At 40.4% G+C, this 19,186-nt stretch overlaps 3 protein-coding genes across 3 annotated transcripts; 1 reads left to right on the top strand and 2 right to left on the bottom strand.

The window, feature by feature from the left end:
* Positions 1-2,857: 2,857 nt before the first annotated feature.
* hist2h2l (histone 2, H2, like) lies at positions 2,858-3,765 on the bottom strand. Its single transcript, XM_033636972.2, has one exon. It carries the CDS (start codon positions 3,689-3,691, stop codon positions 3,311-3,313), a length of 381 nt encoding a protein of 126 aa, XP_033492863.1. The 5' UTR covers positions 3,692-3,765; the 3' UTR covers positions 2,858-3,310.
* A 165-nt stretch (positions 3,766-3,930) lies between these two features.
* Positions 3,931-4,802, top strand: h2ax1 (H2A.X variant histone family member 1). Its single transcript, XM_033633447.2, has one exon. It carries the CDS (start codon positions 4,022-4,024, stop codon positions 4,406-4,408), a length of 387 nt encoding a protein of 128 aa, XP_033489338.1. The 5' UTR covers positions 3,931-4,021; the 3' UTR covers positions 4,409-4,802.
* Positions 4,803-6,012: 1,210 nt separating this feature from the next.
* Positions 6,013-10,351, bottom strand: LOC117261156 (heat shock cognate 71 kDa protein-like). The gene is made up of 8 exons (XM_078172174.1): positions 10,140-10,351; positions 9,402-9,607; positions 9,170-9,322; positions 8,531-9,086; positions 8,158-8,360; positions 7,763-7,961; positions 7,433-7,665; positions 6,013-6,347 (listed from the first exon to the last, which is right to left on the bottom strand). Exons 1-8 carry the CDS (start codon positions 10,342-10,344, stop codon positions 6,150-6,152), a joined length of 1,953 nt encoding a protein of 650 aa, XP_078028300.1. The 5' UTR covers positions 10,345-10,351; the 3' UTR covers positions 6,013-6,149.
* Between the last annotated feature and the right edge of the window lie 8,835 nt (positions 10,352-19,186).

Below are 19,186 nucleotides of genomic sequence, written 5' to 3'. Positions count from 1 at the left end.
TCATAAAACACAACGACCTTTCAGAGAAACAAAACACTTCAGAAAGCACAACATTATAGCAGACATTACATTTCAGAAAACACAACATTTTAGAAAACACCACATTTCAGAAAACAACAATTCAGAAAACACAACAACCTTTCAGAAAAACATTACATTTCGTAAAACATGACATTTCAGTAAATAGAATATTTCAGAAAACTCAACAATATTTCAGAAAATGACACTTCAGAAACAACCTTTCCAGAAAACACTGCACTGTACTAAACATTAGGCTACATTTCAGAAAACATGCCATTCCAGAAAACACAATATTTTACAAGAAAAATAACATCTCAGAAAGCATTACATTTGACAAAACACTGATTTCTGAAATGTTGTCATGTTTTCTAAAATGGCATGTTTTGACTCCTAGAGCCACTGCAGATAATTATTTCCTGCTGATAAGAAATAGGGTTTGTAGGTTTTTCTTAAAACTCAGTAGGTCACAGACATGATGAAATATAATTTCATAAAATATATTAAACTCCAACTGCCAGGATTATAATACAATCAGAGCAAATCCACTAAACTACAAATAAGTATGAAGACATTACATAACACCTGTTGAATTGTTTCAACCATAATTATTATGTAAGGAAACCTACAAAAGGCCGTGTTATAAATTCTGCTCCACTAAAGTGCTGTTTTTTTGTTTTGTTTTTCTTTTTTTGTCGCCGCATCCCCCTACTTCTGCCGGGGGCTACCACTCTTTGTTTAGAAATTAGGTCTCCTGTACATCATGTCAGACTTGGAGAGAAAGGTGTGAGCTGCCAAACAAAACCTCCACAACTGTCACCTGAACCATGAATTCCACCAGATGCCCTCCAGAAATCCTGAGACCTCGTCCCAACAATGGAGTGGAGATGGGCTTACACAGGGCTTAGCTTTAAGTAGGTGTCCTGTCTGCCCTTTTTCCCATTCAGCAGCCATAAGTGTATCTGAATGGGTTATTAGACACAGGTTACCTCCCAGATCTACTATTTCTTAATCCTGGGAGCTAAAGCTTGAAGGGGACATGATGTTCGCACAAACACAATATATGTATGTTTCTGTGCCACATGAAATTCCTCTCTCATGAATCATGTTTGGCTAGCCAAGTTGCAAGAGAAAAATGTTGGCATTGTTTGTTCCTGCAAACCACGAAATTGTTGTTCCCTCAAACCCCAGACCCTGAAGCAAATTGGTACAATGTCTTTCAAAAACATGGGGGAAAAATCAGAGGAAAAAAAAGTTTTCCATTACAAGCTCTGGAATTCTCTTTTGTTAAACATTTTCCCAGCTGAGGGTCCAGTGTCCAAAAGCTTGGCTCTATCATTAAACATACTGGACCAAAGTGTGCTGAGCCTTCAGTTTTTATGCTTGGTGTTTTTGACCTTCATGCATCATGGTGTCATCATATTTTGCTTAACCTTCTTGACGGAATCACTATAGTCACTGTACTTCATTATACGCAAACAAAAAGTTACAACGATTGTACCACTGTTAGTGCTATTGATTACACAAACCTGTTTTTCCTGCCCTGATGTGACAAAATATCTGCTGTTTGTCAGTGGAACATTGTAGCGATAAAAAGTATGAAACTCATATCAGCCTCTCCATCAACAGCTGAATTCTAAAGCTGTTTAGTCGAAAAACATTCAAATGATACGACCTAACACTTCCTTCAGATTTTTGGTGCAGTATCTTTGCACTTTATACTGCTTCAAAACTAAAGAGCTGGCAGTGGACTTCTGCAGGTGCAAACACTCTTCAGGTAATGGATTTGAGATGGTGAAATCTTACAAGTACCTGGGTGTTCACCTGAACAATAAACTGGACTGGTGCACTACACAAGAGAGGACAGAGCAGACTCTATGTGCTGAGGAGACTCAGGTCCTTTGGAGTACAGGGGCCAATCCTGAGGACTTTCTTTGAGAGGGCCAGCTCTGTCCTGGGATGCTCCCTCGACCCAGTGGAGGTGGTGAGAGAAAGAAGAATGATAGTCGAACTCATTCCTTATGGACAACATGTCCCACCCCATGCAGGACACTTTGACAGCACTGGGCAGCTCCTTCAGAGACGGGCTGCTTCACTCGTGGTGTTTGAAGGAGAGATGCTGCAGGTCCTTCCTGCTGCTGTCAGACTATACAACCAACACTGCTCCCAGTAGACCACACATACTAGCACTATGGACAATCCATCATCACTCATGTGCAATATATATCAAATGTGAAATATCTGCACACGATACGTGCAATAATTATTTTTCACTGCTCATAATCATCTCTCAGGTGCAATATCTGTACTATCCCATCAATCAGCCATTCAGTCTGTTTATTATATTTTGCTTATTATATTGCTGTTTACTTATTACACTGAGCTGTGTTCGTCTCTTTCTTCATACATACTTACATTTTGTTTTGTTTTATTTTCTACTGATTTTCTACTGCACTATCCCCCTGCTGCTGTAATGTTCCAAGTTTCCCTGCAGTGGGTCTTAAATGTCTGTCATAATAAGGGAGAATGTGTTGCAGAATGGGATGGCATTTACTTTACAGAAGATATTTACAGAAAAAACATAAGCTCCCATTCAACCTTTGAAGGCAATTTCAAACCACGCTGGACTGAATGCTTGGATCTGAGTTTAATTGGCAAACACTCCAGTTAAGAGCAGTTGCTCCACAGTAGCCTTGGTGAGTGCACATGATGCACGTGCATCCTTTCCCAGCCATTTCCACCCTTTCCAGGTGTGTTCCTGCAATCTCCTCTATAGCCTCACTGGTTGAAAAGTGACAATCGATTTGACCTCATTACAAATAGAAACAAAACTAATGAGTGGTAGTAAATCACAGCTTTAATCTCACAATGATTGTTTCAACAGTGCCATCACAATTAAGTCTGGCGGTAATAATGTAAGGTGCATGTACACATTTCAGTATCACGATGGTGCAAAAGCAAATGAGACGTTCTCAGTATTTAAGAGCACTATCTTACATTCATCGTTAATTTATTCAGTCATTTGTTAAAAATGTTGCACGTCAGAAAAATAACGAAACACTGAGTTAAAACAAAATGGCAGGCTACAATTCCAATGATTCACAAGACATTTACAACATAAGGCCTGGGCTGGCTGGCATTCATTCATTCATTCTCCTCGAAATGGTGCAAATAAAAATCACAAACGCCGTTTTGGCAAAGTAAACACCAGACGCAGTCAAGAGGGTTAAGAGATCGTCTTGATGGTGGTCAGGTGGCTGAAGTCTCTCTGTGTCGGAGCCTCTGTCCGTCCCTATTTGGAGCTGGTGTACTTGGTCACGGCCTTGGTGCCCTCGGACACGGCGTGCTTGGCCAGCTCACCGGGCAGCAGCAGGCGGACGGCGGTCTGGATCTCCCTGGAGGTGATGGTGGAGCGCTTGTTGTAGTGCGCCAGTCGCGACGCTTCCCCGGCGATGCGCTCGAAAATGTCGTTGACAAACGAGTTCATGATGCCCATGGCCTTGGAGGAGATGCCGGTGTCCGGATGCACCTGCTTCAGCACCTTGTACACGTAGATGGCGTAGCTTTCTTTCCTGCTTTTGCGACGCCTTTTGTCTCCTTTCTTCTGAGTTTTGGTCACAGCCTTTTTGGAGCCCTTCTTCGGCGCAGGAGCTGATTTTGCAGGATCAGGCATTTTGTCTGTCGTGTTGGTGTCTGGGAAACAGCAAGAACGTGCACAGCTCGCGTTACCGCCCCAATCTCAGCGCCTTACTTATAACATGGCTGTGCAAATCAGTGTGTGCCATTCCACCTCTGTGATTGGAGCATCACTGACCAGAGGACAGTCATTACCGGAGGACGCGTTGCGCCATTGGCTCGTTCGTTTCAGTTTCAATCGGCCAATCAGAGAAGCCTCTGCGGTTTATATACCTTTACTCACAAAGGCATTACGTAAAGGTCCAAGCTCTTCCATCTGTAGTGTAACAGTGTATCAGCTTGTATACAAACTACATTTGTAACCATCATGTCTGGCAGAGGGAAAACCGGAGGCAAAGCCAGAGCAAAGGCCAAGTCCCGCTCCTCCCGGGCCGGACTCCAGTTCCCGGTGGGTCGAGTCCACAGGCTACTGCGCAAAGGCAACTATGCGGAGCGCGTCGGGGCCGGGGCTCCGGTGTATCTGGCGGCCGTGCTGGAGTACCTGACCGCTGAGATCCTGGAGCTGGCGGGCAACGCAGCCAGGGACAACAAGAAGACCAGGATCATCCCCCGGCACCTCCAGCTGGCCGTGCGCAACGACGAGGAGCTCAACAAGCTGCTGGGAGGTGTGACCATCGCTCAGGGAGGAGTACTGCCCAACATCCAGGCTGTCCTCCTCCCGAAGAAGACGGAGAAACCGGCCAAGAGCAAGTAAAAGACTCCCCGCAGGCCCCGGACAAAGGGCTCGCCCCGGAGCCAGCCACTTTTTTCATATCAGTGTTCGTTTTTTGGATGATCAAACCTTTCAAATAGGGGACAGTGTGTGTTGTTGCTGTTTCTACAATGAAAGCATTCACTCGCTTCTCATCGGGACTATTCATAGACTGCTCTGTCGCCACTGTTGTGTTGTCGGCTCCGGAAAATGGAGGCGCTATCTAAAGGCTGGGGATGAAGGCCGGAAAAAACAGTTCTTAATATGGACCAATTCTAAAGGGAGGGGGGTGATTTCGTTTCACAAAGCTGCTACAAACGTTACAATTTGTTGTATTGTTTTATGTCATGTTGTTTCAATAAATGTCCTGTGGCCGTTTGGCACAGGAGCGAATACATTTCAGTGTTTATGTATGTTCTCATCCGGGGACTTTGCGGTTTGTCTTTGTGAGAGAGGCGCATAATTAGGCTGCAGCTTTTCCAGGATTAACACTGGTACCTTTAATATCACAGAAGCAGGCATGTCATACACAAGGTTCAAAACATCTATAGGCTACATCACAGCATTTTATAATAGAATTATCAATGGCATAATCCTGGGTAATGTTTTGCTCAAGACTTACACAGATTACATGATGGTTGTTCTTACTCAAATTATCTTTTTATACATTGCTACAGCTGATATTGGGTGCAATGTGAAAATATATTAGCTAGTTCTCACAATATGTAATTGGTGGATATTAATTCTGTAGTAAATCAGACACTCTTTATAGCCTACCTTTTTTTTTCATACAAGGACCATTTCTGATAGTTTACTACACGTTCATAATTTCCACCCTGTGTGCTGACCAAACTGAAGTTATAGTTAAGTTAAAATGAAATGTAGGGTGCATGAAATGGAATGTAAATCTGGGTCTCATCTCCCTTATACACCTAGCAACATTGAGTTGAATGTACATTTTTATTGTCCTGAAACATCTATCTATATTTATCTGTCTCTTCTGTCTGGGGATGATGACTGGGACATATTCAGCCCAAATTATGCTCTGCCTCGGAATTATTTGAAATTCAAATCCATAAATGAACAGATGTAAACTCAGATGCCAAGGCTTTGGTGAGGTTTACACTTTCTAAGTTAAGATTTGGTAAAATAATACTTAGATACTTAGTGACCTTTGAACTTCACTGATCTCCTGTCTGCCTCTGAGGAGGCCTGAGTAGATCACACTGCCCCTGGAGCTCATGACACATATTACACTCCCTTTGACTTGTTTGCTGCAGTTATTCTCAGATGACTCTGACAGCAAAGAAAATGCATTTTTATATATACTAATTTATCCAGTTGAACCTTAACCTTGATTTAAAATATTATAGAAAACAGATATTGTATGAATTAATCATTAACAAATACTGTAGCGACAAGAAAAAAACATTTACTTTCTAAATAAGTAGCAGATACAGTGACAGTTTTAATATGAGAAATGTACGTATATTAATATAGGATACAAGTACTGATTATTATATTTGTCTTGTTCTAATTTACCTAGTAGTACAGTACACTGTGCTGCCTAAAATCACAAAACAACACGACAAAGAAGCTCAAGAAAATGTGATAGTCATATTTTAATCGTCATAGATCTTTGTCATTTTCATTACAGGAGGGTTCATTAACCATTGTCAATAGTAATGTAAGGTAAGGTCTTTGGGAATATTCATGCTTGTTCAGTTATCAGTATTCACTGTGATTAATCCACTTCCTCGATGGTAGGCCCAGAGGATCCTCCGCCGGAAGGAGCACCACCAGCTCCAGGGAAGCCGCCTGGCATTCCACCAGGCATATCACCAGGCATGCCCCCAGCACTCTGGTACAACTTGGTGATGATGGGGTTACACACCTTCTCCAGCTCCTGTTGCTGGTGCTCATACTCATCCTTCTCTGCAGTCTAGTACAAAAAAAAATCAAATCACATATTCTTATATTCAGCAGGAATTACTTTACAGTATAAACTATTATAATGCTGCAACACAGATGAGGATAATAGCCACTGGAATCATTATTCTCTTATGATATGAGCAACATAACTATGAGTCTTAGCAGATATGTAAACCTGCAAAATAGAGTCACTGAAATTTTGAATTGCAATGCAATCAGCACTACTTACACCCTAGTATGTTATCTACCCACATGTTGAAAAAAGACAAATGAAAGTCACTTTTGTCATTCATATGTATTTGTCTTTCACTTTCAGATATCCACAACGTTATTTTAGATATATATAAAATGTTCATTCGGGATATCTAAAATGTTGACGAGTAAACAGGATGCAGTTTTAACATAAAAAAGGGTTCACTGACCATCCACAATTATATTTTTGATATCCATGATAGCATTTCTTCTAGTCAAAATTATATTCTTATTAGTCAAAATAAAAATTTGAGATATTTGCAGTCACATCCCTACTAGCAGAGATTGCATATCAAAATATCTAAAACTCTATTTCTCCCAGGCAAAGTTCAATTTAGATATTTAGAAATCCTAAAAAGTGCAAGTGGCTGTTGTAATATTTAATAATATTACATTGTTACTGGTTGTGGATATCAGTAATGACATTTTTACTAACCAAAGTGTATTTTTGGATATGGAAAATTACATTATGGATATATGGAGTGGTTTTTCAATTTGGATATATGAAATTAAAAATACGACTAGTAACAGCTGGAACGTAGATATCCAAAATGGGAGGTTTTTTTTCTAGTAAGAATTCTATTGTAGATAGATCTATCCACAATGTTAACTTTGGTTTTCAAAAATTATGTTGTGGATATCTGAAATTGAAAGCCCAACATGCGTGAATGGCGTAGTGACGTAATTTCTCCTAGGAAAAATGACTTTGTGGATAATGAAAAAGTGAGGTACATTTTAGAAGGGGAGCCACTTTTGTGGTGGAGTCTGTCTGCTGGGTTTAGGATAGAAGGCAGAGTGTTTTGTTTGGGGACCTAATAGTGACTAATCAACACCAATTCTTACCTGGTTCTTGTCCAGCCAGCTGATGACCTCATTGCACTTGTCCAAAATCTTCTGCTTGTCGTCTTCACTTATCTTGCCAGCAAGTTTTTCATCCTCCACAGTCGACTTCATGTTGAAAGCGTACGACTCCAGGCCATTCTTAGCAGACACCTTGTCACGCTGGACGTCGTCTTCAGCCCTGTATTTCTCAGCTTCCTGGACCATGCGTTCAATGTCCTCCTTGCTGAGACGACCTGAGAACAAATGACAGAAACTGTCAAATTTGTGTCACAGCATACAGTATATAGAGTACTTTTAAGTTTAATGTAAAAAACAAACAAAAAAACCCACCCTTGTCATTGGTGATGGTGATCTTGTTCTCCTTGCCAGTGCTCTTGTCTACAGCAGAGACATTCATGATACCATTGGCATCAATATCAAAGGTCACCTCGATCTGGGGAACACCACGGGGAGCAGGAGGGATGCCCGTCAGCTCAAACTTGCCCAGCAGGTTGTTGTCCTTGGTCATAGCACGCTCACCCTCATAAACCTGTAGGAAGTATTCAGGGTTCAGCAGGGAATTTTGACAACTATGTCTACAATTCTGACAACTTAATTTCGTTCTGACATCCAAGGAAGGTCATGGCCATCTTTGGTCTTGTGACCTCTGGTGGAAACTACGAATGGCAGGAATAAACGTCATCACTGCGAAATTGAAGGACATGTATAATGAATTGTGTGCTTACCTGGATGAGCACACCAGGCTGGTTGTCAGAGTAGGTGGTGAAGGTCTGAGTCTGCTTGGTAGGAATGGTGGTGTTTCGTTTGATCAGGACAGTCATGACACCTCCAGCGGTCTCAATACCCAGGGACAGAGGGGTGACGTCAAGAAGCAGCAGGTCCTGGACATTCTCAGACTTGTCTCCAGACAGGATGGCAGCCTGGACAGCTGTAAAAACAAGCAGTTTAGACATTATGACAGTTTTGAAGATAGAAACTCAAATGTATGTCATTAAGGCCCATGTCCTCCAGCTGCTACAGCTGTGTTGCTCTTACGGTGAAAGCCAACTGAGAGAGGGCAATAAACTGGTGCGTGCATCCATCTGGCTGAAAACTTACCAGCTCCGTAGGCCACAGCTTCATCTGGATTGATGCTCTTGTTGAGCTCCTTTCCATTGAAGAAATCCTGGAGCAGCTTCTGGATCTTGGGGATACGGGTTGAGCCACCGACCAACACGATGTCATGGATCTGCCCTTTATCCATCTTGGCATCACGGAGTGACTTCTCCACAGGGTCCAAGGTGCCACGGAACAGGTCAGCATTGAGCTCCTCAAAACGAGCCCTGGTGATTGAGGTGTAGAAGTCAACTCCCTCGTACAGAGAGTCGATTTCAATGCTGGCCTGGGTGCTGGAAGACAGTGTGCGCTTTGCCCTCTCACAAGCGGTGCGCAGACGACGGACGGCTCTCTTGTTGTCGCTGATGTCCTTCTTGTACTTGCGCTTGAATTCAGCAATGAAGTGGTTGACCATGCGGTTGTCGAAATCTTCCCCACCAAGATGTGTATCTCCTGCTGTGGACTTGACCTCAAAGATGCCATCCTCAATGGTCAAGATGGACACATCAAAGGTGCCACCACCAAGATCAAAGATGAGGACGTTCCTCTCTGACCCAACCTGGAAAATGAGAGAACTCTGAGTGCTGTGTATAGGTGATGGTGAAAACAACATGGTACATATATTATTGACTTAAGTCTCACCTTCTTGTCCAGGCCATAAGCGATTGCTGCAGCAGTGGGCTCATTAATGATTCTCAACACATTTAGACCTGAAATAGTTCCAGCATCCTTGGTTGCTTGACGTTGAGAGTCATTAAAGTATGCAGGGACCGTGATAACTGCATTGGACACAGACTGAAGAAAATGAAGAGAGGAATTTAAGTATACTGTGGCAGTACTGCAGATAGTTGCTCAACATGTTTTGTAAACTCACCTTCCCAAGATAGGCCTCAGCAATTTCCTTCATCTTTGTCAGCACCATGGACGAGATCTCTTCTGGGTAGAAGGTTTTGGTTTCGCCTTTGTATTCAACCTCCACTTTGGGGCGTCCACTATCACTTATTATATTGAATGGCCAGTGCTTCATGTCAGACTGTACTACTGGGTCCTCAAATCGTCTGCCAATCAAACGTTTAGCATCTGCAATCCCCAGGAAAAGACAAAGGTAAACTGTATGTTCAGATGCATCTGCTTAAAGATCTGGTATGCAGGATTTAGTGGCATCTAGTGGTGATGTTGAGGATTGCAACCAACTTAAATTTCTCCCGTGTGCCAAGCATGTAGGGGAACTATTGTGGATGATGCAAAACGTGAGCTAGTGTTTGGTTTGTCAGTTCTGGGCAACTGTAGAAACAAGATGGTGGACTCTGTGGGAGAGGATGTATGTAGACATAAACGACTCATTCTAAGGTAACAAAAACACAATTTTTTTTTTCAAGTGATTATACACGAATGAAAACATAGTTATGAATATTATATTCAAATTCTGTCAATGGATGCTCCTAAATCCTACACACTGGACCTTTAATTTACATTTTCACATAATATTACACTTGTCCATGATTTATTTATTTACTCAGTAATCCAGCAGTGACAGAACGAGATCACTGGGATACATTTATATTTCATGAATAATGACATATATCATTTCACCCTTGCATGGTGACCGTACCGAAAACTGTGTTGGTTGGGTTCATGGCAACTTGATTCTTGGCTGCATCTCCAATCAGTCTTTCTGAATCTGTGAAGGCCACATAGCTGGGTGTGGTCCTGTTGCCCTGGTCATTGGCAATGATTTCAACTTTGCCATGCTGGAACACACCAACACAAGAGTAGGTGGTCCCAAGATCGATGCCAACTGCTGATCCTTTGGACATGATGGGTCTGAGAAAATAAAACAATATAGCTTGTGTTATTCCAGCAGGGGGCAATAACACTCAATGACCAGCAGGTTAAGTCTACATATGTTCATGTTTATCAAGGAGTTTTAGCTTTAGTCATGGCTTTTCTATTTAGGTATGTGATTAGTGAGATGCCCCCTGCCCTACCTGCATTTTTTTCAGCCCTGGGTGTGATAATTGTAATAGAATAGGCTGGTGTGTGCCATGGATTAGACGTTAGTGGAAAGCAATATAAACACAAGATATTACAAACTGAAGTACAGGCTACAGTGGGTCTGGAGGATTCAAACAGACATTTGGCGAGGCTAATCAGAGATTCCTGCAAAATCTCTAATTCATTCTACAGTTAAGAAGGTAATAGTTAATGAAGTATTGTTCAACTGCAGAGCAGGGTTGTGTAGCCTGCAGGACAGTGTGTTCCCTGACACAAATTTTGCAGCATCACGCTGGAATGCTTTTCAAACTGCTGAACTCTAGACCATCTGGGGGAGACAGGCACTCACGCCTCCCCCCACTGTCTAAGACTGAAAGATAAAGTTGCCCTGCTGCAGCATCCAGCTGGTCCACTCTGAGCCAAGTATTCTCAGAGTAACATTATTGCAGCTCATTAATACTTAAATACAAAGGATCAACTTTCTAGTTCAAGATGTTTTGTACTGAGAAATAAAGTACAACAATGAATATGAAATGACAATCATAGCTATACATAGTCATGCAATATGCATCCTAATGAATAAAATAGGCATAACATTGTGATAGAAAGGAAGAAACACATTAATATTGTCACTGTTTATTCACTGTGTACCACAGAATTCAATCCACAAAAAATACATAAAAGGTAAACTGTCAGTAATAAGCATAACTGCACATACACATTCTGATTAATTATGCATAAGCCTAATGAGACATTTTCTTATCCTACCTGGATGATGCTGTACTCCAGCTGCTGCAGTCTGACTATCTCCTCCACCACACAAATACGGATGGAAGATTCCAGCCTCCCTGCTTTTGTAAGCTTCCACTGTAGTACATGAGCCAATCAGCTTGCAGAACAGCACAGAGCTTCCAGCACATTCTGGATCCGTCTTCAGGTTCTCGTTGAGCCATCGCCCTCTGATTGGCTAAAACCTGGATGAATAAATAAGAATAAAGAGAAATAAGAGACAGAAGTTGCTGGAGAAAGCTCCTCAATGTGCAGATGGGATTTTGTTAAGATGTAGAAGCAACTCCTCCAGACAAACCATCACTGTTTTCCAGCGATGCAGTCTGACTACTAAAACATCATCATTAGGCAAACTCAAACAAATATACTGTAAACAGTCAATCACTGTGTTACAAAGTCATGTTGACTATATTTTGCTTCACAGATCCCATTTGATAATATCAGCACACAAGGCGTTGAAGCTCTGTTCTACAAATAAAGAAGTAGTAAATTTATGTGCATTTTTCTTCCACTATGTCCTTATTGTAACATCAAATACAGCAATGTTCTATCAGAACTGCAGTCATGTGTTGTTATAAGGTGTACCATCATGTGATAATTTTGTATAAAGGGCTTTTACACTAATTGTCACCACAGATTACTTTGTTCTGTACACAGACTGTAAAATAATGGGCATAGCCATAGCCACTGATCTGTGGGCTCCTGTTTTTAAGCTTCGGGTTTGGCATTTTGGCTTTTTTTGGAGCCAGAAGTGACCATATTTGGACAAGAGGGTGGATCTGACTGATGCGTTGTCAATGACATTTTGCTGCGTCTCTATTCTGATTGACAGTTCGCTGTAAGAGCGGCTTTTCAATCACAATGTAGCCATCCTCTAAAGCATACCCTGCTTTTATTGTCTGTTTTCTTTCAATGGGAGCACAATTTACAAAATGAACACCATGCTTTATTGAGGAAGACTTGAAACTAGTGATTCAGACCATAAAAATAGAAAATGTATAAAATTTACTAGACAATTCTCTGAATTTTTTTTCTTCTCTTGTCTGCAGTTGCCTGTAGCTGCTAAGTTAGCAGCAGTTAAAGCATAGCTAGGTGCATTAGCCTCCTGCACTGTAACCGGTGGTTTCTGAGGTGGACCGTGTGAGTCTTTTCCCCAGAAAATTACAAACATCGAGGCTCACAAGACTGTCCGTGCATAATAATACAGCTAATTGGCCAATATGTTTCAATAGTACCTTAATGTTAGCTGACTAGTTCACCTGGGTGTTATGGATAAGTGCCTCCCAGTTATTTACTACTAGCTGGAACACATATCTGCACAATGATTCATAGGTAACACTTAGTCACTCATTAATGCTGTTTACTGTAAATGAAATGGGTTTCTTAGGCCAATTTATCTTTGCTAATAATATGTTAATAATATGTGTGCTTTCAGACATATTCTAATTTTTGAAAAATAAATAAATAAATAAAATTTAAAAGACATGATCAGACAATAATTTGGTGGTGCCCCTGTAGTAACTCTGGGCCCCCCGCAGAACCCTTGTTAAAGACCCAGATCATACAATCAATCAATCAATCAATCAATCAATTTTATTTATAAAGCCCAATATCACAAATCACAATTTGCCTCACAGGGCTTTACAGCATACAACATCCCTCTGTCCTTATGACCCTCGCAGCAGATAAGGAAAAACTCCCCCAAAAAACCCCTTTAACGGGGAAAAAAAACGGTAGAAACCTCAGGAAGAGCAACTGAGGAGGGATCCCTCTTCCAGGACGGACAGATGTGCAATAGATGTCGTACAGAACAGATCAGCATAATAAATTAACAGTAATCCATATGACACAATGAGACAGAGAGAGAGAGAGAGAGAGAGAGAGAGAGAGAGAGAGAGAGAGAGAGAGATGCAGGTAATGACAGTAGGTTACAACAACATTATTGAAAGTAATAATATTATAGTTATAGTTCTGGCTACTGTGGTACAATATGTTGAAAGTATGTATTAATATCTGGCAGTATACATGTGTGACAATAGTCATATGTGTATAATAACAGTAGAAGTATGACTAATGACTAATGATGGCAGCAGCAGCAGGAGGCATCTGGCAGGACCACGGCAGCAGCACAACCACACACGTCACGCTGTCCAGGCACCGCTGCGATATGAGTTAATCTGAGAGACAGTGGAGCACAAAGGCTCCGGAGAAGAAGCCGAGTTAGTGACATCCAGAATGGCCAAGTTAGCAAGATGCAGTAATAGAATACGAGAGAGAAGGAGAGAAGGTGCCCGGTGTATTATAGGGGGGTCCTCCGGCAGACTAGGCCTAAGTCAGCCTAACTAGGGGCTGGTACAGGGCAAGCCTGAGCCAGCCCTAACTATAAGCTTTATCAAAGAGGAAAGTCTTAAGTCTAGTCTTAAATGTGGAGACGGTGTCTGCCTCCTGGACCGTAACAGGAAGATGATTCCACAGGACAACTGGTCATACTTTTTTCTCTTTTTTTTTTGCCAACCAGTGGGGTTGCCCCCTGCTGGCCATTAGAAGTAATACAGGTTTAAGGCACTTGTGCATTGGCTGCACTTTTTAGAGCCAGATATAGCAACCTAGTTCTGTATGTCCTTTTAATGGGTCCTGGTTTCCTGGTAACCTGACTCCACTGTCATAAGTCAAACAGCTGCAAGTAGCTGCACAGTGCTGCTGCATGAGTTTCATTACACACAGTTACATGTCGCCATCCTTTTCATCCATCTGTCACAAACATAGACCATACCACTGTAATTATATTATTTGATTTAATTACACTGATTTTTTTACTGACAGAGAAACCCCAACATGCAACATGATGATACGGAGTTCAGATGCTAAATGTCATTCTCAAGGTTTACTTCCATGTTATTTTGCCAATCCAAAAGTACGACTTAAATGTAGCCCTGGACCAGAAGTACAGTACATGGACCTTGGCAAATTTGAGGTTGTGTCTGATATGTAAGATAGTGTATGGAAAGCTGAAGTGGATTAGCCTCTGGGCACAATGAATGTCTTCATAACATTTTATGACAATCCATCAAGGCCAACATTGCCATCCCTTTAGCCATACTGATAGCATGGCTCAAATTATACCCAAGATGAGATATAGTATGATATACTTCTTGAGCAATTGTTTTCTGAGTTAATGCTGTTACTTAATATCTCTCCATTCACGACTCTACGCATTTACAAGACTTTCCATCTTACACAGGTGGTGTTTTGCTCAGTAGACTTCACAGGAAACCATAGACCTGTGCAAAACAGTTTATCTCAGTGACATACAATTACAGCTGTGATGACCTCTGCGGCTCTCTTGATCTAACCTTTATCTCTTTGATTTGTAGGTGTCCATTAGGCTGATCTGGAGCACCTATGGCACCCACTGTGTTCTGAGCTTAAAGGGACACTTCATCCCAAAATCAAAAATACATATTTTGCGTCTCATCTGTAGTGCTGTTTATCAATTTAGAATATTTTGGTGTGAGTCACCAAGTGTGGGGGTGGGGAATAAAGGATGTGATGCTGTAAGGTGCAAAACAAACCATGAAGACAAACTAAAGCAACATAACTAAACCAAAATGTCATGGGGGAGGAGAAAAAAAGTAGTGATTAGAGTGTAGCCAGGACTTAAAGGGACGGTTCACCCTACATCAAAAATACACATTATTCTTCTTACTTGTGGTGCTATTTATCAGTCTAGAATGTTTTGGTTTGAGTTGCAGAGTGTTGAAGATATCGGCCTTAGAGATAATTGCCTTCTCTCCAATATAATTAAACCAGGTGGCACTCTGCTTTTGGTGCTTAAAGTGTCAAAAAATGTAACAAAAAAATAGTGTAGTTCAGTTAAAAGACACTGCTCTCAACAAGGTCTGTGGATTATCTTGAGTAACTTGGTCATGATTTCTGGGAAGAGGCATTGCTTTTGAGTTTTTCAAATGTATTTCTTTGCCGCTTTCAGCACCACAAGCTGAGAACATCTAGTTCTATCATATTGGAGAGAAGGCAGACATCTCTACATACAGCCAATATCTCCAACACTTGGCAACTCACACCTAAACAATCTAAAGCAGTGGCGTAAGGTAGTTACCATGGGATCCCAAGTCATGCTGTTGTGATGGGCCCTGGTGTTCACTAGTTACTAGTTATAAGGCACACACACACACACACACACACACACACACACCACTGGCAATTGTTTATAAAAAAGCCAAAGCAATATAGTTTAGGGAGCTTTACTACTTTTTCCTCCTGTTCATTTGTCTCGCCACTTTTATGTTTTAAGTCATGACTGCTTGCTGGACTTGCAGATGTGCTCAGCTTGTCAGTCTTAACAGATTTTGTGCCTAAACTAGCTACCAGATCATATCATCTTGTCACATGATCAAATAGAGACTTGATATTACTCAGCATCAACATACATGTTATCCAAAAATTATCATTACATACCTGTATATGGCAAAAAATATCAAAGAAAATAAGAAATTATTCATTTAGTTGAATAGTTTATATGTATATATATATATATAGAGAGAGAGAGAGAGAGAGAGAGTTTATTGATGTTTTTTCTAGTTCATGTAGAATAAGCATATCATTTTGTTATAGATTGCTACTTACTATTTTACCAAAAAAAGAAAGGAAAATGAAAGAGAAGAGAAGAGAAGAGAAGAGAAGAGAAGAGAAGAGACAGAGAGATGGGTTTGCACTTGAGGGCATATAGCCTATAGCGAATGGCACCATTTTTAATGTGAGTTCTTCTTTGATCACAGGTGTAGTTCTGAGGTTACAATCTGAATCATTCGCAAAGCCCCCACCCCACCCCACGGGTCCCAGTGCAACCACACTGCCTGCACTGTCTTTATTCATGCCCCTTATCTGAAGTTTAGCATTAGCATTACAGGTAAGAAAAAATATGTATTTTTGATTTAGGGGATGAACCTTCTCTTTACATCCTGGCTGCAGTCAAATCACTCCTCTTACTCTTCTCCTCTCCTCAGGCACACCACGTTTTGGTTTGGTTATGCCGCTTCAGTGTATCTTTATGCTTTGTTTTGCACCTTACAACATGTGCACCCACATCCTTCACCCATACACAACCCCCCTTTCACCAAACTCTCAGCAGTCGAGTTGATTTAACTGAAACCTTGAGACTCTCTGATATGCACTGAAGCATTATGTTTTAGCTGAACCAAGCACTCTGAAAATGTTATGAACATTCAGCCTTCACTAGTTGTAACTCTGGTGTAACTCAACAGATCTTTCTCACAGACATCATACAGCCTTGTGATGACAGAAAAAGCACAACTATAACTAATAAACACGTTTTTTGGTAAGATTTTTGTTTAATTATTAGTTAAAGATACTTAACATTAATATAGATAGAATATTAACCACAGAAATTGAAAAGAAGACAAGATTTCTGAAACAATCCTATTATGAAGTGGGGCTGAGGGCAACCAAACTACTGGCAAAAAGATTAAAAAAACAACAATCTGACAGGACACTTTACAAGATAAAGGATATAAATACAAATCAGATAATCTATGAACCCAAAGAGATTGAAACTAAGTTCATGAACTGTTACAGAGACTTATATGGCCAACCTCCTTCTGCCGACATAGACCAAATGAAAGATTTTCTTGAGGAGCTAGATTTACCAGCAATTGGGAAAAATCAGAATGATCTTTTGACCTCACCTATTACCAAAGCAGAGATAGAGAAAGCAGTGAATAAACTTAAAACAAACAAATCTCCCGGAAGTGACGGCCTGCCATCTGAGTGGTACAAAACATTCAGTGAACAACTTATACCACTACTCGAATTGTCATTTAATTATACACTTGAATATGGTGAAACCCCTCCATCCTGGAAGGAAGCTATAATATCAGTGATCCCCAAGAAAAACAACAGTGAGACTTGTTCAGATTATAGACCTATATCATTACTCAATGTAGATTATAAATTGTATACTTCGATTATTTCAAAAAGATATGAACACTTTATCAGTGACATTATAGATGAAGATCAGACAGGTTTTGTTAAGGGGCGCCAGACCCATGATAACATAAGGAGAACTCTACGCATTATTAATCACATTCAAAATAAAAATATCAGTGCAGCCTTAATAAGCCTTGATGCAGAAAAGGCATTTGATAGCGTTAATTGGACTTTTCTATATCAGTTACTTGGAAAATTTGGACTTATGACAAAGCCGTTCAGTGTATTAAAACACTTTACCAAAAACCAACTGCAATGATAAGAATAAACGGCAGTCTCACCGAGAGGATAACTTTAGAATGGTCAACCAGGCAGGGCTGTTGTCTTTCACCAACCTTATTTGCAATCTTCATAGAGCCCCTGGCACAAGCAATGAGGCAGAATAAAGATCTTAAAGGAATAAAAGGTGGGGGAGAAGACCACACCATTGGACTTTTTGCTGATGATGTGATCTATTTTTTAGAGGACCCAACATCGTGCATTCCCATATTAATTAACCAACTAGTGATGTTTGGCTTCTGCTCTGGGTATAAGCTTAATTTGACTAAAGCACAAATTTTAACATTCAATTACACTCCATCCAAAAACATACAATTAAAATATAATTTGAATTGGAGAACAACAAAAATGAAATATCTTGAGGTCACCCTGACACAAAAAGCGGATGAACTATATGAAGCTAATTACATCAAAATAGATAAGGAAATTAGGAATGATTTGGATAGGTGGGCTGTCCTTCCACTAGACACTGGTTCACAAATTGAGACCATCAAGATGAGTATTCTCCCTCGGCTCCTCTACTTGTTTCAGTCTTTACCCATTCAGATACCAGAAAAACAGTTCAGAATATGGGATAAAATCTTCTCAAGGTTTATATGGAATGGTCATAGACCAAGAATGAAATTTGAAACATTACAGATTGGGAAAGATAAGGGAGGGATGGCGCTGCCAAACCTTAAGGAGTATTATCATGCAGCACAAGTTAGACCTGTGCTTTGCTGGTGTGATAAAGACTATATGGCAAAATGGAAAAATATAGAGCAATTCATACAAGGAAGAGAAATTCAAAGCCTTATTGGGGATAGGGAACAAACAATGAGTATAATTGAACAGGTGGATACTGTCGCTCAATTTACATTAAAATTGTGGTTTAATTTAGTACAAAAACATAAACTGGAGAAAGAGCTTAGACTACTTAGATGGATAGCATATGATAGGTGTTTTGTCCCCGGTTCTCTTGACTAGAGGTTTAAACGATGGATTCCAAGTGGAATAACAGCAATATGTACACTAATAAAAAACGGTAATTTTATGAGTTTTCAGGAGATTAAACAAAAATATAAACTAAGTAACCAAGACCTTTTCAGATATTTGCAAATAAGGGATTTTTTTGACAAAGAAATAAAACACGATGTAAATTTGGATAAAAATGGAATAATTAGAACCATAATTGGAATCTACAAGTCAAAGAAATATAGAGTAATATCTACAGTATATGGTCACCTGATGGAGAGAAGCGGGAATACAACCTCATATGTAAAACTGAAATGGGAGAGGGAACTGGGTGTAAATATTTCTGATGATGAATGGTCACATATTTGGAAAACACAACAGTCAACTACATCATCACGTGTTTGGAGATTATATTGTTGGAAGAATTTAATAAGATTCTTTATCACACCCAAAATTAGAAACAAATCCTCATCTTTATTACAGCCATGTTGGAGAAAATGTGGGGCTATAAATGTATGTAGATCATTCTCATGTTTTTTGGCTTTGCCCTAATATTATAAAATTTTGGGAAGATGTTCACCTTGTTATTGTCAGAATTCTGGGCTATGATATATCTAA

Source organism: Epinephelus lanceolatus, chromosome 11 (assembly GCF_041903045.1).
Source record: "Epinephelus lanceolatus isolate andai-2023 chromosome 11, ASM4190304v1, whole genome shotgun sequence".
NCBI lineage: Eukaryota > Metazoa > Chordata > Actinopteri > Perciformes > Serranidae > Epinephelus > Epinephelus lanceolatus.
This window is presented reverse-complemented; position numbering and strand designations above follow the sequence as displayed.